This window comes from Odocoileus virginianus, chromosome 14 (assembly GCF_023699985.2).
Source record: "Odocoileus virginianus isolate 20LAN1187 ecotype Illinois chromosome 14, Ovbor_1.2, whole genome shotgun sequence".
NCBI classification, from domain to species: domain Eukaryota; kingdom Metazoa; phylum Chordata; class Mammalia; order Artiodactyla; family Cervidae; genus Odocoileus; species Odocoileus virginianus.
The window spans coordinates 11,967,163-11,989,182 of NC_069687.1; the positions used below are offsets into that span (position 1 = coordinate 11,967,163).

Sequence of the window (22,020 nt, forward strand, 5' to 3'; positions counted from 1 at the left end):
ATCTTTTCTTTGAATTCATTCACACTATTCCTGGTGGGTAAACACAGATAATGTCTAGTATTTGTTCTTCTGTATATGCCACAGCATTTATAAAGCACTTACCAGGTCATCAAAGATATCTCGTTGGTGCACATGAATAGTAATCAGAGTCTCATATTTAACTCGTTCCACGGAACTCAGGTCCTTGGTTGTCATGTCTATCAACATGTTCAGTAGCTCCAGGAAAGACTGATTGGTTTTCTGCATGATTTTTTTATCAAACTTGGCATTTCTAAGGGCCTCTTCAGAATCCCGTGTCCATATCATTTGAATTCCTAATAATCCAACCTTATGGAAACAAAAAAGGCTTTATGAGTGTTATGGCATATGAATATATTTAAATAGAAATTACAACAGTTGTGATTATTATGCAAATGTCAAGCCATCCTGTATTATACCAATTTGACAGGTTGCTTCAACACCTATGGAAACTCTATGCATATTGTTTACCTGACAATTAAACATATGCAGCCTCATGACATGCCTACAATTTTTTTCTCCTCATTTTAAGTCATTAGTCAGTTCAGTTCAGTTCAGTCGCTCAGTCATGTCCGACTCTTTGTGACCCCATGAATTGCACCACGCCAGGCCTCCCTGTCCATCACCAACTACCGGAGTTTACTCAAACTCATGCCCATTGAGTCGGTGATGCCCACTGAGTCGGTGATGCCATCCAGCCATCTCACCCTCTGTCGTCCCCCCTGCCCCCAATCCCTCTAAGCATCAGGGTCTTTTCCAATGAGTCAACTCTTGGCATGAGGTGGCCAAAGTATTGGAGGTTCAGCTTCAGCATCAGTCCTTCCAATGAACACCCAGGACTAATCTCCTTTAAGATGGACTGGTTGGATCTCCTGGCAGTCCAAGGGACTCTCAAGAGTCTTCTCCAACACCACAGTTCAAAAGCATCAGTTTTTCGGCGCTCAGCTTTCTTCACAGTCCAACTCTCACATCCATACATAACCACTAGAAAAACCATAGCCTTGACTAGATGGACCTTACTTCTCCCTTAATAGATTTTAAAGTTACTGACATGGAAAGAATATGTCTTCAATCTACTTTCATCAAACTAACAAAGGGTTTATACATAGTAATCACAAAATCTTTACTGATCACATCACTAAGGAAACATCATTTTCTGTACTTTATTGCTGAAACGTATGTCTTATTTTTCTAGTAAAAACACACTCAGTACACTTTATGATTTGTGTACTAAAGAAATTCAGTAGGAAAAAATATTTTAAATTGAAGAAATTATATTCACTCCCACTCCTTTGCTGCCTAGCACATAGAATCATTGGTACCATCTTTCTAGATTCCATGTATATACGCATTAATATATGATATTTGTCTCTCTTCCCGACTTACATCAGGAGAGGGTGGGTTGCTTTGAGAGAATAGTATTGAAACATATACAATAACATATGTAACATAGATAGCTAGTGGGAGTTTGATGTATGACGCAGGGCACCCAGAGCCGGTGCTCTGTGGAAGGATGGGGTGGGGAGGAAGGAAGGATGGGGGTTCAGGAGGAGGGAACACGTGTATGCCTATGGCTGATTCATGCTGATGTCTGGCAAAAATCATCACAATATTGTGAATTAATTACCCTCCAATTAAAATTTTAAAAAGGAAAAATAAATAAATACCTCTTACATATTAAAAAAAGTAAATATACCAATATTTCTATAGCACAGATATATATATATATCTATAAATATATATGTACAGATATAGATACATAACAGCAATAATCTGTAGTTGAAATCTTTAAACTTATTTATATTTAACAAATTCTTATGAAAATCTCAATATTGTTCTAGAGTTAAATTATAGTCAGTTGTGTCATCTATAATAGACAATGTATAAGATCTAAAATGACACTTCTGTTAAAAAAAAAATACTTTCCAATTTCAATACACTGACCTGAGCAGGGAAGGAAGAAAGAAATTCAATCAGTTGGAAACCTGTTTCTTGAATATTTGCTGCTGCCTGGCGAATCACAAGATGTAATGAGGCCTGAGATTCCTCCAGGAGAGAATTAAGCCAAACTTCCACATTGCCCTCTGCCATCACGGGTTTATGCAATTCAACCGTCTCACCCTCTCGAGAGGAAATTGACAGAATGCGATCATAGATCTGTGTTAGAAGCCCAAGAAAAGCTATATTTATATAAAGAATGAATTTCTCCATTGCCCTCTTGTCAATGTTATCCTTCCTGTAGAAATTTAAGCTATATATTATAAAATAAAAGGCAAAGTATGATACAAATTCAATTTCAAAACAATTTTTTCAAAAGATAGCCATGAAATCAAAAAGGGAGTACTAAATCAATTTCAAATACTCTATGCTTAAGAGGGAAAATTTTGTTTTGTAAGAGAAATATGCAATACAAATGTGATAATCAAAAAGTCTCTAAAGTTTCCCCAGATGAAACGAGACTCTCTGAGAGACAGCCATCCATACCACCAACTTATAAAGTTGACCTTAGCAATCACCTGGCCAAAATGATCAATGCAAACATCTCACATGGTGATTCCAATTCTACACTAAACATTATGCTCTTTACAGAGGCTGTTGTTTGCACATAATATCTTCTAATGCAAACCCAGCTCCTAGTCTAGTGATATCACTTTCATTTCCATGCAGTACAGCATAATGAGAATGTCTGCAGTATTTGGAGTTCAAAACACAGCTCAGGTGGTGCTGTGCTATCCACTGACCATCTGGTGTTGGAAGACAGATCTCTGAGACCAAACTTCCTGTCTCCAATTAGTCATTAAAAATCATGCCTGTCTTACTTTCCTACTCACCTTACCGGCCACTCATGCCAATTAAACAATATAGTTGGCTCTCCACATCCACGAGTTCCAAATCCAAGAACCCAAACAACCTCTGATCAACAATATTTGGGAAAAAAATTCCAGAAAGTTTCAAAAACAAAATTTGAATTTGCCACATACTGGCAACTATTTACACAGTATTTACATTATATGGTAAATAATCTAGGGACCATGCATTGTTGCTGTTCAGTCACTTAACTGTGTCTGATTCTTTGCAACCCCATGGACTGCAGCACACCAGGCTCCTCTGTCCCCCACTATCTCCTGGAGTTTGCTCAAATTCACGTGCATTGAGTCATTGATGCTATCTAACCATCTCATCCTCTGTGGTCCCCTTCTCTTTTGGCCTTCAGTCTTTCCCAACATCAGGGTCTTTTCCAATGAGTCAGTTCTTTGCATTACATGGCAAAAGAATTGGAGCTTCAGCATCAGTCATTCCATTGAATATTCAGGTTTTTTTCCTTTAGGATGGACTGGTTTGATCTTCTTGCTGTCCAAGGGATTCTCAAGAGTCTTTTCCAACACCACAATTCAAAAATAACAATTCTTCAGTGCTCAGCCTTCTTTATGATCTAACTCTCACATTCATACATGACAACTAGAAAAACCATAGCTTTGTCTATACAAACCTTTGTCAGCAAAGTGATGTCTCTGCTTTTTACTATGCTGTCTAGGTTTGTCATAGCTTTCCTTCCAAGGAGCAATGCATAGGTATATTCAAATACTACTACATTTTATGTAAGAAACTTAAGCCTACATGAATTTTGGTATTCTCTGGTGTCCTGGAACCAATCCTCTCCACAGTTACTAAGGAATAACTATGATGCCAATTATAAAGTAAAGGCAAATGTTTATTTTGTTTTTATTCTCTAATAAATGCAATATTGTTCCCTTGGGCTCAGATTTAGTCTGCATTAATTAAATGCTCCTTGGTTGTCCACAGAAGTTATCTACCAAGAAGCTGATGAGCCTTGAGTTTCAGGGTCCCTCATTGCACAGACCCTGCTAGGTCCTGAATATAAATTTGTGTTTATAATCTTGTAAGATTTACGATCCACAAAACCAGGATCAACTCCTCATTGTTAGAAATCTTATGGCAGAAACAGCAACAAGGAAAAAAAAAGCAACGCTACTTATTTTTAAGAAGTAATTGCAATGAACAGAGGTTGAAAATGAGGAAGTTACAATTATTTTCAATGTACAATCAGACAATGAGAAGCTTTGCTTTGCTAAAGTCCTGGGGCTAAAGCAGAAGGATTTGAGCAAAACAACAAGCAGAACCTCCCAGGTAATTGGATCCCTTCATTCAACCCATAGATCCAGTAGACCTACAAGAAACATTGATTTTTTTTTTAACCATTCAATCCACACTGTCTCCTCCCAACCTCCACTGATGCCTTTTGTTATAACAACTTAGCCTTTTCCATCCTGACTTTGCAATCACTTTCAACACTGATTTCCTTGCCCGTCCGCCCCACCCCCCCCCCCCCCCCCCCGCCCCCCGCTCCCCGTCCCATTCCAACTCCTACCCTGACACAGAAGATCTTTCTGAAACACAAATCAGGCCACTTCTCTGCTGAAAACCTCCCCCGCCTTTTGTTACATTCATGATGAAGTACATTCCATAGTATGATGCACTTGGCCCTTTGGAATATGGCCCACGCCGCTTTCTCCTCCTTTCTCTTTGCTCATCAGCCTGTGTTGTGGGTTCAACTGTGTCCTTCAAAAATATATATTGAAGCCTTAAGCCCTAGTAATTGTGAACAGACCATGCATGGCATCCACTCAGTCATGTCCAACTCTTTGTGACCCCATGGACTGTAGCCTGCCAGACTCCTCTGTCCATGGAATTCACCAGGCAAGAAAGAATACTGGACTGGGTAGCCATTCCCTTCTCCAGGGCATCTTCCCAACTCAGGGATCAAACCTGGGTTTCCTGCATTATAGCAGATTATTTACTGTCTGAGCCACGAAGGAAGCCCCGAGTACCTGTGAATGAGACCCTACTTGGAAATAGGGTGTTTGCAGATGTAATCAAGATGAGGTCACCTTGGATGGCAGTGGACTCGAATCCAATAACTGGCATCCTTAGAAGAAGGAAAGCCAGATGTAGACACACAGGAATAAAGTCTCATGAAAACAAAGGTGGGGATGGAAGCAGTGTGTCCACAAGCCAAGGAACATCAAGGATTGCTGACCAACAGCAAGACTAGGAGACAGGCGGACCCTCCCTCAGAGCCTCTGTTAGGAATCAACCCTGCCAACATCTTAGTTTGGATGTCTAGCCTCTAGAACCATGAGAGAATAATTTTCTGTTTTAATTCATGGAAGCTCTAGGAAAGTAATACACTCCTAACATACCCACACTTCTGACATCCCAGGGTGCCCATACCCCAGGGCCCTTGCACTTGCCCTTGCTCTAAGCAGAGGTCAGGGGGGTCCCTTCCCCACCTGCCTGATATGTTTCACTCCCCTTCAAAAAACCAGTTCAAACATCATGTTCTCCTGCAGGAAGCCTTCTGGTATATCCCTTACACGCAGGTTAGGGCTCCCTGACAGGCATCCCCATGCTTGTACATCACATGAACACATGCATGCATGCTATGCTCAGTCAGGTCCAACTCTTTGCAGCCCTATGGGCTGTAGCCTGCCAGGCTCCTCTGTCCATGGGATTCTCCAGGCAAGAATACTGGAGTGGGCTGCAGGAGCTGCCCTGGTGGCTCAGATGGTAAAGAATCTGCCTGCAATACAGGAGACCCAGGTTCACTCCCTGGGTCGGGAAGATCCCCTGGAAAATGAAATGGCAACCCACTCCAGTATTCTTGCCTGGAGAATCCCTTAGACAAAGGAGCTTGGTGGACTACAGTCCATGGGGTTGCAAAGAGGCAGACATGACTAAGCGACAAACACATGAACACAGCAAATCAAAAACATCGACAGTTTAATGGCCAAATTTCTCTTGAATGTTGTGCTGCATAAAAACAGCTGAAGTATGGGTTGCAATATATTCTTCCTTGGAACCCCAGGACTGACATTATGCCAGTGAGGGGTTAAAAGACTGGCTTCTAAAGGCTTCCAAGAATCCACCTGCCAATGTAGGGGACACAAGAGACACAGGTTCAATCCCTGGGTCAGGGAGAATCCCTGGAGAAGAAAAGGCAACCTGCTGCAATATTCTTGCCTGGAAAATTCCATGGAAAGAGGGGCCTAGTGGGCTAAAACCCATGGGGTGGCAAAGAGTCAGACATGACTGAGCACACACATGCACACAATGGACTAACTCTACCGCTGCAGGAGCTGAACTCTGCAGACCCCACCAGAGCACGAGTTCCCTCAGGGTGGTATATTCCCACTATTAAGCACAATAGCCAGTCTATGGTATTTGCTCAACAGATGTGAACTGCATTCTAGGATGAACAAATAAATACTACTGAGGTTTGTATGAAGCACCATAGAGGAACTGAATATGTTCTCTAGCTGGAAGGGTCATTTTTTAGGGAATTTGGGGTGAAGGGGTGAATTAGATAATCTCTTCTAGCAGCTGTGCAAATGTAGTTTTCCTCACATTGAATGACTTCTTTTGGGTCTCATGAATGTCACCATTCTTGAAACTTATTCAGAGTGTTTGAAAAAAAAATAAAAGTTTTCAGTGGAGCATGATGAAAAACATAGAGGATCATTATATCAAAACTGTCCAAAGCTTCATTAAAACAATTAAATTAGGGAATTTCCTGGTGGTCCAGTGATTAGGATTCAGTGCTTTCACAGCCATGCCCTGGGTTCAGTTACTGGTCTGGGAACTCCCATATGCCATTCAGTGCAGCCATAAAATAAAACAAAAATAAAATAGATAAGGACATAAATGCTGACTATTCACTGGAAGGGCTGATGCTGAAGCTGAAGCTCCAATACTCTGGCCACCTGACTCATTGGAAAGACCCTGATGCTGGGAAAGATTGACAGCAGAAGAAGAAGGGGACAACAGAGGATGAGATGGTTGGATGGCATCACCGACTCAATGGACATGAGTTTGAGCAAGCTCCAGGAGGTAGTGAAAGACAGAGGAACTTGGCATGCTGCAGTCCATGGGGCTGCAAAGAGTCAGACACAATTTATCAACTGAACAACAACAAAGACAAAATAAAGTAATCAAACAACTGTGGCAATTCTGTTCAAAGCACTATTTGATAAACAATTATTAGCTTTTTTCTGCTTTGACAAATTTCTAAACAGTTAATTTGACATGTAAAGCCATGAATGCTACATACAAAGCATTCCTAATTAGATTTAAGCTATTTGTTATTCACATCTATCCTTTAGATATTAAAATATCACAAGGTCTGAAGGCAAACGGGGCCCAAATGTATCTTTTTAGTCACTGGGTGATGTTTAATGGAGAGGGAAGTAATCCTTAGTAAACACTACTGGGGAGCTATTTAATAAAGACAGTTGAGATTCCAGGATATGTAAATCACCGGCCAGCAAAGAGAATTAGGCAAACCTTTTCATGGAACTTGACGGTCTTAATGTTGTCGAACACATTCAGTAAATGGGCTTGTATCGTGTGCGGGTCTGATGCCTGCCCCAGAATCTCCAGGAGAGCGGGGTCCGAGACAAAGAAGAACCGGGGAAAGCAAAGTCGTTTTTTCTCCAAGTATCTAAGTGGGGAGGAAAAGGTAAACTTCACAAACACACAAAACAAACCTTTCTAGGAATATGTTAATCTGGATGGACACAGGGAAAAGACTCTGAGAGAAACTAATTTTCCCACGCAATGTTTTTGCTTTACTCTGTTTTCATTTCTTTTGTTACCAATTTTGCCAAGTGGGATTCCATATTCGATTGGGAGATTGTTTTTTTCCAGAACTGATTAAATTTCTTCATTTTTCACAAATATAATGCATACACTTGACTTAACCTGGAAATGTTTGTACTTTGTAGAGGACAGGAAAAATTACACACAGGGAGTTTTTTTTTGGTTTTGTGTTTGTTTTGTTTGCAAATGTCATGCTATGTCAGCTAAAGACTGACAATTCCAACTTTTAGGGTGGTATCCTTTTATTTTTTTGTTAAATTTAGCTGTGCTGGATATTAGTTTCAGTACACAGGATCTTAGTTGCAACATATGGGATCTAGTTCCCCAACCAGGGATCAAACCCAGGCCCCCTGCATTGGGAGCTCAAGAGTCTTAACCACTGGACCACCAAGGAAGTCACAGGACTGTATCTTAAAAGAATCCAATGAATCAGTCGCTGAAGCAGAAGCAAAATCCAGCTACATGGAAGGAAGGGTTTTGACTCTGTTCTCTGCCTCCAGGAGCTACAAAAACCCAGTGAATATTTTTCGTTCTATTCATCACTCTACTTTTGCTGCACTTTTGTTTCTATATTTAACATATTTCTACTTCAGTGATGTTATCATGATCACCAAAGATTTTATCACCAAAGAGTGAGAAAATTACTTATTACTCTTGGAATTCATCCAGCCTCCACATACATCACTGCAGATGTGTCTGCATATATTGACAGGTATTAGATCAGGCTCTTGTTTTTGTATAATCCTGATTGCTTGTGTATACTACACAGTTCATCCTGTTCTTCAGTCAATCAGTTAGTTCAGTCACTCAGTTGTGTCCAAATCTGTGATCCCAGGGACCTCAGCACACTAGGCTTCCCTGTCCTTCACCCACTTCCGGAGCTTGCTCAAACTCATGTCCAGGGAGTTGGTGATGCCATCCAACCATCTCATCCTCTGTCATCCACTTCTCCTCCTGCCTTCGATCTTTACCAGCATCACAGTCTTTTCCAATGAGTCAGTTCTTTGCATCAGGTGGCCAGAGTGTTGGAGCTTCAGCATCAGTCCGTCCAATGAATATTCAGGACTGATTTCCTTTAGGATTGACTGGTTGAATATCTTTGCAGTCCAAGGGACTCTAGAGAATCTTCTCCAACACCACAGTTCAAAAGCATCAATTCTTTCATGTTCAGTTTTCTTTATGGTCCAACTCTCACATCCAGACATGACTATTGGAAAAACCATAGCTTTGACTAGATGGACGTTTGTTGGCAAAGTATAATGTCTCTGCTTTTTAATATGCTATCTAGGTTGGTCATATCTTTTCTTTCAAAGAGCAAGAGTCCTTTAATTTCATGGCTACAGTCACCATCCATCCTCTCAGTTCTCTATCTTGTACTTAGTTGAGTTTAATGAAATAATTTGCTTCTTCAGATCTTTATCCAAGAAATATATTTAAAAAACATGTATATTCATTTTAAAAACAATGAAAATATTTTTCATTATTTTTCATTATATGTAGGAAAATATTTGCAAGATCTTGTCCCAGTGATGGAAGAAGCTGTTAATCTTATAATTTCAACATCAGAGAAAATCAATTAATAGTAATTCATTGGAGAGTGGATAAAGCTCCAAATGCTCAGTTTTATCTACACCACAGTGTTGGTCATGAACAAAGTCTAAGCAAAAGGAAACCATTGGCTAATTCCATCTAGTTTCTCTGATCCCTTTCATCTATAGGATGCTAATAGCCTTCACAAAGCCAGTGAACTTACCCAGTAAGGGATTTCTGGCAGATTTCCAACTGCTCCAGCAAGTGTGGTAACAGCTGCCCCATGGTCTCATCTCCAACACAACACTGTACCACACTGGGCATCTCATGTGCCCGAGTCATGATCTTCACCCAAGATTTATCGATATTGGAAAAGCGCTTGGCTTCCTACAAGAACAAGGTAACAAGGCACACTCAGACACATCTGTGACCTCAAGGATAGAATGTTTCACCCTCTAAGGCTGGACTTCTGACCAGTCTGGATATCTGCATACACCTGAAACGTCATATGTGCTCTGTTTCAATTCTTCCTGGGCCTTTTGCACCATAGCACCCCTTCAAGTACGGATATGAGAGTTGGACCATAACGAAAGTTGAGCACTGAAGAATTGATGCTTTTGAACTGTGGTTTTGGAGAAGACTCTTTAAAGTCCCTTGGACTGCAAGGAGATCCAACCAGTCCATCCTAAAGGAAATCAGTCCTGAATATTCATTGGAAGGACTGATGCTGAAGCTTAAGCTCCAATACTTTGGCCATCGGATGTGAAAAACTGACTCCTTGGAAAAGACCCAGATGCTGGGAAAGATTGAAGGCTGGAGAAGGGGACAACAGAGGATAAGTTGGTTGCATGGCATCACAGACTCAATGGACATGATTTTGAGGGAGCTCCAGGAGTTGGTGATGGACAGGGAAGCCTGGCGTGCTGCAGCCCACGGGGTCGCAAAGAGTCGGACATGACTGAGCAACTGAACTGAACTGAACTGATCCCTTCTTAAATAAGAATCTTCAGCTCAAACCTGGGACTGACATTATGTTAACTGAAAACAGAAAGTAGATATAAAAATAATAATACAAGATAAGATAATCTGGGAGAAAAGGACCTTCCCAATTGTTTTCAATTATCTCCAAATTAAGTGAATCTTATGCTTTTCAAGTTTTCTAAACTGAGCATTGAATCATTTGTGTATTTAGAAAAATAGACATTTTAAAATTTTATAATTAAAATTAATTATAATATAACCTTAATATTTTGAAATATTTTTGAATAGACTTTTTTGGGAAAAATGGAAAATGTAGAGTTTATTTTGAGAGAGTAGGAATACTTTTTATTTCTTAAAATTTTCTGAATTTTACCAACGAGCACATATATAAAATATGAGACCAAGAAACTCCACCTAGCTCCTCCAACATTATATGTGAAAGTTTCCATTATTAAGTCCAGTTTGAGACTCTTCTTCACTGATCAAGAAGAAAAACATGCCCAAATATAAGTGCAATAATAAATATTTAAAATTTTAATGAATGGATATATTTCATTGGTAGCCACACACACACACACACATCTGCTAATAGATCTGTCCTCTATAATTAAACTGAAAACTAACCAAAGAGAAAGCTAAGGAAACTGAAGTGAACACTCAACATTATCATGCTTCTAAAACTCTTATTGTTAAAATGTTATAATTTTGAAACAATTTAAGGTAATTGGATAAGACTCCTTGAAATTTGGTAAAAAAGAAAAAATTTTAATCTCAAAATATACTCCATACGTACCTAGTGATATGATTATAATTTGTTGAGAAAAACACTCAACATCTTGATAAAAGGCCCGTGTTGTTTGGGAGTTTTTCCTTGCAGATTCCCGCCCCTCAATTTTACACTACAGATATAATTGGGTATATTTTATAGTGTGAGTTATTTTAAGCTGTCAGTAATAGAACAAATTATCCTACCATTGTCAAGATAACAACTGTAATTCCACAGTGTTCTAATTTCTACCTTCAAATTATCTGAAGAAGTATATCAATTATGCAGGCATTCATTCTTTGATTTTTAACCCTCCATTTCCTATAAAACTTCACAATTTTAAAGCATGCTTACTCTTATTTCCATGCCCCTCTCTTTCACAATTTCTCTCTCTCTCTCTCAAGAATAGTTTGACAACAACAACAAAAAGATGGAGAAGGGGTGGTTCAATAGAGGTAGAAATATTTTTGCATTTTTAAAGGGATAATGAGCTATTAGTTCTCGAAGTTAAAAACCTAATGAAATCAAAGAGAAATTTCTAAGACCTTGGGAAGTTGCTTGGCAATGTCCCCTCCCACAAAGACGGCTTCTAGGTAGATCCACAGGTTTTGCACCATCATCCAGTTCTCAATTATGTCTGCTGAGTTGGAAAGGTGTTGTACCCACTTTTGAATCTGGGCTTTGAATGGCATATTGTACCTAAGATAAGAAACACATTAAGAATTTGGGGATTTGGGGTATTTCATGTTTGTTGTTTGCAAACTAAGGAGGTTTTTAAAACTCTTGATTTTCACATATTTCATTTCAACTTTGATTATGTGGCTGCTTTTTTTTTTTTTCATTTATTTTTATTAGTTGGAGGCTAATTACTTTACAATATTGTAGTGGTTTTTGTCATACACTGACATGAATCATATGTGGCTGCTTTTAAAATGATGTTACCATATTTGTGTAGGATATAAGATTAATATAAGTAGAAATCTATTACATTATTCATTAAATGACATCATTCACGATGCTCCTACTCTTATTTTTTCTGCACTTGATAAAATATTCTCAGAGAAATGTTAACATGTCTCACTGTGATTTTATGTTTTTCTTTTCCCTTATTTTTCTTCTGATTTTTGCTTTATGTGTCTTTGTTTCTTTATTGTTAGGTGTCTAATGGTTTATTCTGTCTATCTTCTTAGTGAATTGTACCTTTTATCATTAAAGATATTCATCTTTAATGAAAATAAATAAACTTAAAATAATTTTTAAAAATAAAGCTATGGTTTTCATATGAAAAATATTAAAAATAAATAAATAAAATGATGCTACTGAATGCTTAATTCATCACTCCATGCTGGGCATTGTTAAACTGACTTTTCCCCCTTTTGATTCAGAGCATAGAGTGGTGCCCTGCAGTAGGAAATGGCAACCCACTCCAGTATTCCTGCCTGGAGAATCCCATGGACAGAGGAGCCTGGTGGGCTACAGTCCAAGGAGTTGCAAAGAGTTGGACATGACTGAGCACACACAACCTAGAGGTGGGAGATGTGCCATCTGAGGATCAGATCAGACCTTAGACTGGACTCCACTCATTCTAGCCTTTGTTGCTGCAGTCACGGGAATAACTTTCTCTCCGCTGACCTTCGGTGCCTTTTCCATGGAGTCTCTGGTTTTTCATGCAGTATGGAACCATTACAGAATCATTGGAAGGGACCAAACAACTAATTCAATTTTCAAGTCTGATACTGTCTGGACTCTCTCTCTTCAGCCTGCCCTCTTCTGGGCCTCTTTCCAACTTCCCATCCACTCCTGTCTACCTCACTCATATCTGTGTGTACACATATGTTTGAGGGTTTCTTCATGTCCACACATGACAGCTACTTCTCTGCTTCTCTCATAGTTAATCTATCTTCCCATTTTCCTCTTGAGGCAGAAAATGACGGTGGTCTTCCAAAGTCTTTGATCTTTTTCTCCTTCTTCTTTAGATATACAACCCCATTTCTACCTACACTCACAGGTGCCTGGTTAAAATATTGAATTTCCCAGCCTCCTTTGCAGCAATGTACAGTTGGGAGATTAAGTTCCACATCAATACTTCTCAACCCATGCTGCATATTCTAATTATCTTATAAACATGAAAAACTATCAATGTCTGCCTAGACCCCACCCCCAGGAACTCTGATTCAATCAGTTTGGGATGCAACACAAACACTGAGTTTTTGTTTTTTTTTTCAAGTTCCCTAGAGGATAAGACAGTTGGATGATATCACCTACTCGATGGACGTGAGTTTGAGCAACTCCGGGAGATGGTGAAGGACAGGGAAGCTTGGCGTACTGCACTCCATGGGGTCGCAAAGAGTCAGATGTGACTGAGCAACTGAACAACAATAACAAAGCTATGGCTAGTGTGTAGCCAAATCTGGAAACCACTTTTCCAGATGAGAAGTGAGCAGCAGCACTGGATAAAGAATAGATGGAGGAGAAGGGCTACACCTGGAAAACAGAGTGAGTCGGACAATGCTTGGGGCCCCAGTGAGGTGGCAGAGCCCACACTCCCACCTGAGCCCTTGACCTTGGGACTCTGTACGTGAGAAAGATACAAACTTCAGTCTTGTTTAAGCAATGTTGCATATGGCGCTTCTGTTATTTGCAGACAATCTTAATCCTAAATGATTGTACTTCCTTTCATTGCTTTTCCTCTTCTCTTTCTTCTCTGTTTATTGGTCTCTCTAGTCCAACATTAAATGGACTTGAAGTCATCTCAACTATTAGTCATATTAGTGAATAAAATTTTCATTTCCATATTCTTATGTGCTAAACAGATTGCTTTAATATTCTACTCATCTTTCTGGGGTTTTTATTCATGTATTTCACAAGGATATAGGTCCAGAGCAACAGAGATATTTGTTCCACTCACTGTTCTATCCAATGCACTCAGAAGACCATATGGCACGTGGTGGTGATGGTGCTTTAGTCCCTAAGTCTATCCAGCTCTTTTGCAACCCCAGGGACTGTGGCCTGTGAGGCTCCTCTGTCCATGGGATTTTCCAGGCAAGAATACTGGAGTGGGTTGCCATTTCATTCTTCAGGGAATCTTTCCCAACCCAGGGATCAAACTCGAGTCTCTTGCATTGCATACGGATCCTTTACCACTGAGCCACCAGGGAAGCCCATGGCACAGGGAAGGTGTTCCCTAAATTTCTGCTGAACACGTGTTCCTCACACAACTCTGTCTGTGGGTTCAGTGCTGTCGGTAAGAAAAGGTTACCCATTCCTAACACTATGTTTACTTAAGGTATATGTGTACTTTTTCTACTTCCATAGGGTAGGTTATCTTCCATCTGTCCTTAATTCTGGTTGGGTGTAAACAGTAACCAAATTCATTTTTTAAAAAAAATCACCAAGTTCTAATTAATCCATTGGCCAAAAAGTCCATTAAGGTTTTTCCATATTGGCCAACCCAACAGTGCAGACTCAAGGTTACCAACGGTCTAAATCTCTAAGACCTAATTTTATACTCTCTATTACTCATTTCAAACACTTACACAATCACCCTATATTTGAGAAAATCCTGGTAAACAAAAAAAAATATTTCAAACAGAGCAAGAGGAAGCACTGAACCAAAGAAATTATGAGTCTCTGGGTCACATGTCCAAAGTATGGCAGCTTTCCCTACTGCTGTTGTCTAACAGAAATGTTAGGTTGGTATCGGTCTGTGCTGTTTTAATTCTCTTTATGAATCACATTCATTCTCCATCTTAATCTGTCACCTCATTAAAGCATGTACACAACTAAGGGTTTCTAGTCCGTAGATGTTGACGAAAAGGTTTCTGAAGTAAAATAATTATTCTAAAATTCAGAATAATTTTCCCTCTGGAATCTAGAGCCTGTCGAGCTGTCAGCTGTGCAGTGAGGCTTGTCAGCAGCAAAGCTGAAATACTCTGCAAAATCCAAGTGGCTAATTACATGTTGCATTATTTTGCCCAATTGAGAGTCTCCAACACATCCCCCAAAGAGAGGATAATGAAATAAAAACAGTATTATCCATGCTGTGTCAAGGGCTAAAATTAAAACAAGTACTTCTGATGTTGAATAAATTAAATGGGGGGTACTGTTGTGTTTCTTAATTAATCTCCCTTGAAGTGTTTGGTATTACAGTTCTCAAATCTCAGGGGAAAGACTGTCCTACCTGTTGCTCAGGAGGGAACCCAGTAACATCAAGCTGTCTTCCATGTTGGCGATGATTTCTGACGTACTGTCTCCTCTCAGGAGGAGCTCTCCGCGGGTTTTAAAGCTGCCAAATGTAAATGTTTTGTTGTCCCATTCATTAATCACTTGCTTCAGCTTTTGTTCAATGTCCCTCTCTTTCACGGCACTGATACAGATGTCCTATTTAAAATGAAAGCTCTCATTTAATCACACGAAAGTCACACATCATTCTTGAATAGTCAGTTCAGCAGAGGTCCTGTCTTCACTCCTTCTTTTATATGCATCTATGCGAAGAGTTGACTCATTGGAAAAGACCCTGATGCTGGGAGGGATTGGGGGCAGGAGGAGAAGGGGACGACAGAGGATGAGATGGCTGGATGGCATCACCGACTCAATGGACATGAGTTTGAGTAAACTCCGGGAGTTGGTGATGGACAGAGAGGCCTGGTGTGCTGCGATTCATGGGGTCACAAAGAGTCGGACATGACTGAGTGACTGAAATGAACTAAACTGAACTGATAAATACTATATATTTCCAGATCTAGACTATAGTTTGTCCTCCCCCATGTGATGTAGCAGTTCGGATGCCTGATTTTCCCCTAGGCGGGCCAGGTTCGACTCCCAGTGTGGAAAGGAAGATCTCTGGGGGCTTCCAGGTGGCACTAGTGGTTAAGAATCCACTTACCAATGTAGGAGACATAAGAGATGGGGGTTCAATCCCTGGGTAGGAAAGATGCTCTGGAGGAGGAAATAGTATCCCACTCCAGCATTCTTGCCAGGAAAACCCCAAGGACAGAGGAGCCTGGTGGGCAACAGCCCACGGGGTTGCAAAGAGTCGGACACGACTGGCACCTGAGCACACAGCACAGCACAGACGATAGTGTAAGAAATGGTGTGTGTGTGTCTCTAGGGGCTTTCCTGGTGGCTCAGACAGTCAAGAATCGGCCTGCAATTTAGGAGGCCTGGGTTCAACCCCTGGGCTGGAAAGATCCCCTGGAGAAGGGCATGGCAACCCCCTCCAGTATTCTTGCCTGGAGAATCCCACAGACAGAGGAGCCTGGCGGGCTACAGTCCATGGGGTCACAAAGAGTCGGACACAACTGAGCGACTAACCACAGCACATAACATAGTATCTACAGATATATATGTAGATATAGATTTACCCTAATTTGTAAAATTTTCCACCCAACTATTCCAGAAAGAAGGATGACAGAAAAGATGTGCAGAAGTGAAATACTATCCAGCCATAAGAAAGAAGGAAATCCTGCCATTTGGGACAACATGGATGGAACTTGAGGGCATTGGGTTAAGTGAGACAAGTCAGACAGAAAATCAAATCCTGTAGGATAGCCCTTATACATGGAATCTTAAAAAAAAAAAAAAAAAAAATCTGAAAGAAAAGAAAGTGAAATGGTAGTTACCAGGGCTAGAGGTATGGAAATGGCAAAGATGTTCTATCTATTTGCAAATAATAGATAAATCAGTCCTACAGATCTAATCCACAGTTCAGTGATTACAGACAGCAAAACTGTATCCTAAACATCAAATTTCCTAAAAGACTAGATCTAAATTGTTCCCACCAGTAGAAGAAATGATAATTGAGGTGTTAGCTAACAGTGAAGATTATATTGCAATATAAATGTATCAAATCATTATTCTGAACACCTTAAACCTACACAATGTTAAATGTAAATGATATCTCAATTAAAATTAGGATTAAAAAGAAATGCAATAACATTTTAATTTTACAGCTTTAATCAAAGATTAAAAATTTAACATGTCTCTCCTGAAATTACCACAACATTGTTAATTGACTATATCTCAATACAAAATAAAAATTTTAAAGTTTGGGGAAAAAAATTTAATGTGTCTCTGATTTAGCTCTAAAGTTGAATCAATGCAGTACAAAATGAAGGAATGAACAGAAACCTGCCATCTTCCTAGTTCTTGGATCCCTTTCCCCATCTTCTCTGCAGCCTTATCTTCTCCTGGCCCATTAATCAAACTCATCCTTGCTGACTTCCCACCTCACACTGCACTCCCTGTCTGGATGAGTTCTTCCACCACCACGCAGCCAGCAATCTTCTGTATCTCCAGGAAAATCCCACATCCATTTGCCTACTGGGCTCCTCTGCTTGGATGCATCAAGGGAACCCAAAACACAATCTGTGAATATCGAACTCAAGCCCACATCAAGCTCATGGTCTTTGCACCTTATCATCCTATCTGATTTCCTTTCAGTTTTCCCCGTCTCAGTCATAAGCACCATCATTCGCCTAGATCTCTCAGCAAGAAATCGAGGGTTCGTTCTTAGCCCCTCCTGTCTCCCTACCATGTTCCCTCCATCATCAAATTCTGCTCAGTTTTACCTCCTAATCACCTCTTCATCTTTTCTCATCTACTCCAGCTTCACTCCCTGCCCCCTCAGCTGATGGATCATCTCTTGCTTGGGATATTCGTATAAGCTCCCAATAAGTTTTCCTAGGATTGTCCCTTGGCGTCTTCCAATCCTTTCTCCTGACAGCTACCAGAGTGATCTTTACAAAATGCAAATTTAACCACACCATCCCCTAATCAAAATATATCTCCCAAGGGGCTTGCGATTACTCTCAAGATTGAAATCGACGGCATGTTCTAGCCCCCCTCCACCTCCCCATCTCCAGCTGTCTCCTCTGTCCCCTCCCTTCACGCCTCAGCCACCCTGGCCTTTCAGTCCCCTATGCCTACACCTCAGCCCTTCACACCTGCTGTTCCACCTGCGCCACACTGCCTTCTTTGCATTTTCCAAGCCCCTCACTCCCTCACCACACAAGCACACCCCTTTCACCCAGAAGTCATGCCCATGCACCCCGGCCTTGTTGATTTTCATCACCCGCCCTCCACCCCCATATATGTCCACCCCATTATTAGAGGCTCTCATAGAGCAGCACACTTCCACTGCATTTACTGAAGCTTGTACCTACACCTTCATTTGTACGATTATTTAATGATACAAATGTTTAATGGTCTACGAAGGCAGGAATGCGTCCTTCTGTCCCCAGCACTTAACACAGAGTGTATCATATAAATATTTGCTGAAGAAGTAAAAGCTGACTCACAGGAAAAGAGTTTTGATTGTCCTCACCTGATTTCCTTCTCCAACAGTCCATAAGGTAGGAAAATTATGAAATAACCCCCCTGGGACCTTCCAGTCTCCCATGACATCATATCCTCTATCATCATACCTCTATTTCCTCCTTGTATCTCAGAAGAGGGGCTTCCATGATATTTCTTAACTTGAAAGTTTCATTCCCCACATCCAGACGGTGCCCAGTGACAGTCGTTATCCTTTCCCAGTGCCGTTCCATCATGGCCTTACTGGCCATGCGCTCCAGCAGTGGGCAACACTCACTAAAGTCATCAATGGTCTTCTTCAGATCCAAAAAAGCCTGCCAGTCCTTCAAGGCTCGGGGCAGCTTCCGACACCTGCAAAGAAAAGCCAACATGAAAGGCCAGTTGAATATAAGCCTGGATGTCTCTAGTCCAAGACTGTCTGCTAGCATTTCTATCAAAAACAGTCACCCAGAACAGCCACCACATTGTTAAATCTCATGACTCAGAGGAGAGCTGTAAGATTTACATTACAGAAAACTGCTCCTCCCAATCAGGGCTAATATTTTCAATTCCTTCATAAAAATTAGGTAAGAGGCATTATTTTAAAGAAGGTGCTTCTCAATTCAATTCAATTCTCCAGACACATATTGAGACCCTACAAAGTACAAAGCACAGCAGAATGTACCAGCTTATCAACTGAAAATTACAACCAATAACCCTCCATTTTCTTTAGATTCAGTACTTAAAGGATGTAGAAAAATCAAAGGGCTCTTGCTTTTATTCCAAAAAAATCATCTAACATAAACTTCAAATGCTTGGTAAGTGTAATATAAATAGCGATCAGCTCTAAGCTGCAGAAAAGCCCCTGGAAAGATTCATCTGGGTTTAAAGGATGCACTTGTCTCACCAGCTACACACAGGGGTAATTAATAAGTAGTGTTTGACAAGGGTGATGTCAACAGACAATAGCAATGAAGCACAATGTGCTCTTGAAACATCTAGGTGAAAAGAGAACCCAACAACCTATCAAAGAAGAAAGCATTTGAGGTTCAAAAGCTCTGGGCATGCTAAACATTAGTATCTCACCTGTTCTGGAACTCTAAAAGTTCACTGTTGATTTTTTCAATATTTACTTCTGACCACAGGATATCGTGATAGCTATTTACAGTGTCTATGACACTGTTGTACAGAGTGTATATTTTCTGAAGAAGATTTAGTTGCTTCTTGATTTCGAGAAGCTTAGGATACTGCGTGACTGGCAGACCAAAAAGCTCCTCTCCCCCAGTATAGGTGATGTATTTCCGATAGATATTATCAAATTGATTCTAATAAAGATACAAGTGAAAATCCATCAAAAATGGTTTACACATGAATAAACATGCAAATGAAAAAAAGACTGACCAATAAGCAAACATGCATGATCTCTGATTCCATGTAAATAAGAATACTGAGGAGTACCATTAATTACATGGGAACCAATTCTAATTATAACCATACCAAATCACAGTTTTTAAAAGGTAAGTAAGCATATACTGTATTCCACAATGAGCTTCTCTATATTAAGGTGGGGGGGGAGTATGTGTTTAAAATACATTGAGCTCTTTCAGCCACCTTGGACCCTGTGGAGGCCTGCTGGGAACAGGACCTCTAAAACAACAAACATGTCTGGCAGGCTGTGGGGCAACACCATTTTTGCTGGCTATAAGCAGGGTCTACAGAACCAGAGGGAGCACACAGCTCTCCTGAAAATTGAAGGTGTATGTGCTCGAGATGAAACTGAATTCTATCAAGGCAAGGGATGTGCTTATGTGCACAAAGCAAGGAACAACACAGTAACTCCTGGTGGAAAACCTAACAAAACCAGGTAATCTGCGGAAAGATAACCTGAAAGTGGCTCAGTCATGTCCGACTCTTTGCAACCCCACAGACTATGCAGTCCATGGAATTTTCCAGGCCAGAATACTGGAGCGGGTAGCCTTTCCCTTCTCCAGGGGATCTTCCCAACCCAGGGGTCAAACCCAGGTCTCCCGCATTGCAAGTGAATTCTTTACCAGCTGAGCCACAAGGAGAACCCAAGAATACTGGAGTGGGTAGCCTATCCCTTCTCCAGTGGATCTTCCCGACCCAGGAGTCAAACTGGGGTCTCCTGCATTGCAGGCAGATTCTTCACCAACTGAGCTACCACAGAAGCCCAACCATAACTTGTGCTCATGGAAACAGCGGTATGGTTTGTGCCAGATTATGAAGCAACCTTCCTGCTAAGGCCATTGGACACAGAATCCACGTGATGTTGTATTTGAGGATTTAGACTTGCTGAAAAGTAATTAAACAAAAATGTGGAAATAAAACACATTGAGGTTTTGGTTGTATAGGAGGTCAAAGAAACTAAAAAGATTACCTGAAACATGATAAGTCTGTCACTGGCTTCCTGGGGTTTCAGGCCACTAGCCATCGGACCATTCTGAAACAAACAGTTGAGAAAGACAAAATAAAATGAAGTATTTGCATACAAATTTCATAAGCTCAATGTATTTGAATATTATATTTTGTTTTCATGCATGTCACATATAGGATAGGAAATGTTGCTTTTTATTTTTTTTAAAAAAGGAGGGGTACTCAGGAAAGTGACTCATTTGGAAATATTTTCAAGGCCAAAAAAGCCAAGTTAATGCCAGAACTTTCATATGTCAAGAAATTTTGAAAATTAAAAATATGTGCTATTCATCTACTAGGCAACACAGACAAAGAAGGGTCAATAATTGTAAGAAGCACAGTGTCTGGTTTGAACTAAAGCACTAATGCCACACAACCTACAGAGTTCACCACTCTAATACCTATTTCTAAAGTGACTTGTAATATTAACATTCTAACCAGGTTTTCCTACATTAGACCACCTTAAAAAATCTGGATATCTGTGCTTCCTCAACCATGAAGTTGATGCTTGAATCCAGTCTCCTAACTTCATTCATTTTGGTGTGTAACTGATTAATAGATAAATATTTTACCCTATACTTTACATATTTCCCCTCTGTAGCACATTATAATTGGTTGGAAATGGGTCTCCTTAAACAACATATTCCCAGTTGAAGATTCTGCACCAAAACTCATATACATACAGTTAAAATATGGACTCAATCTGTTTTGTCCACTTTTGTATCTTAAGCACCGAGGGCAACTCTGCAATATTTGCAGAATGTGAATGCTATGAGAAGGATGATCACAATAACTATAATTGAGTGATATTTGTCTACACAAATCTAGAAAGATACAAAACACTTCAGTAAGAGACCAATGATACAAACAGCACTTTTTAATTTCCACTTACTGTTGAAATTATCCTGGATGAAATCAAAGGAGAAAGGATTGTGAAAGGGAAATACCTTTGGTCTCATAAAAATAAAATTTCCATTTCTGGAAGGATTTCATTGAATTTGACATGTGAGCTTTAAACAACATTTGGTATGCTGTATTCACTCTTCCCCAAAAATAAACAGAGTCATACCACATCATAGTCCTGATAGAACTGGTGACAGTCTTGGAGGAAAACCTCCACGGTACTAATAAGCTCTTTCCTGAAACCAGGTTGTAGTGAGACTAGTTCATTCTGAACTTCGCTGGCACGTGCCAGAAGCTTCTCCCAAGAGTAACGCAGGGTATCCACTTTGTCCATCTCCTCCTTTGCTATCAAAAGCCCATATTTGTTAAGCAGGGTATAGGATTCCTACAAAGAGAAGAACAATTCAATTTCTGCCAAT

The 22,020-nt window shown here is 40.2% G+C and overlaps 1 protein-coding gene and 1 pseudogene across 1 annotated transcript in view; one reads left to right on the plus strand and one right to left on the minus strand.

The window, feature by feature from the left end:
• The window catches only part of DNAH5 (dynein axonemal heavy chain 5), a 239,614-nt gene that overhangs the window by 161,801 nt on the left and 55,793 nt on the right, over window positions 1-22,020 (minus strand). Inside the window, 10 exon segments of the mRNA XM_070476407.1 lie at window positions 103-327; window positions 1,963-2,175; window positions 7,381-7,537; window positions 9,449-9,612; window positions 11,518-11,671; window positions 15,153-15,352; window positions 18,397-18,637; window positions 19,352-19,590; window positions 20,664-20,726; window positions 21,768-21,986. Coding sequence (XP_070332508.1) covers window positions 103-327; window positions 1,963-2,175; window positions 7,381-7,537; window positions 9,449-9,612; window positions 11,518-11,671; window positions 15,153-15,352; window positions 18,397-18,637; window positions 19,352-19,590; window positions 20,664-20,726; window positions 21,768-21,986 — 1,875 coding nt within the window.
• Window positions 19,927-20,573, plus strand: LOC110141411 (large ribosomal subunit protein eL33 pseudogene; annotated as a pseudogene).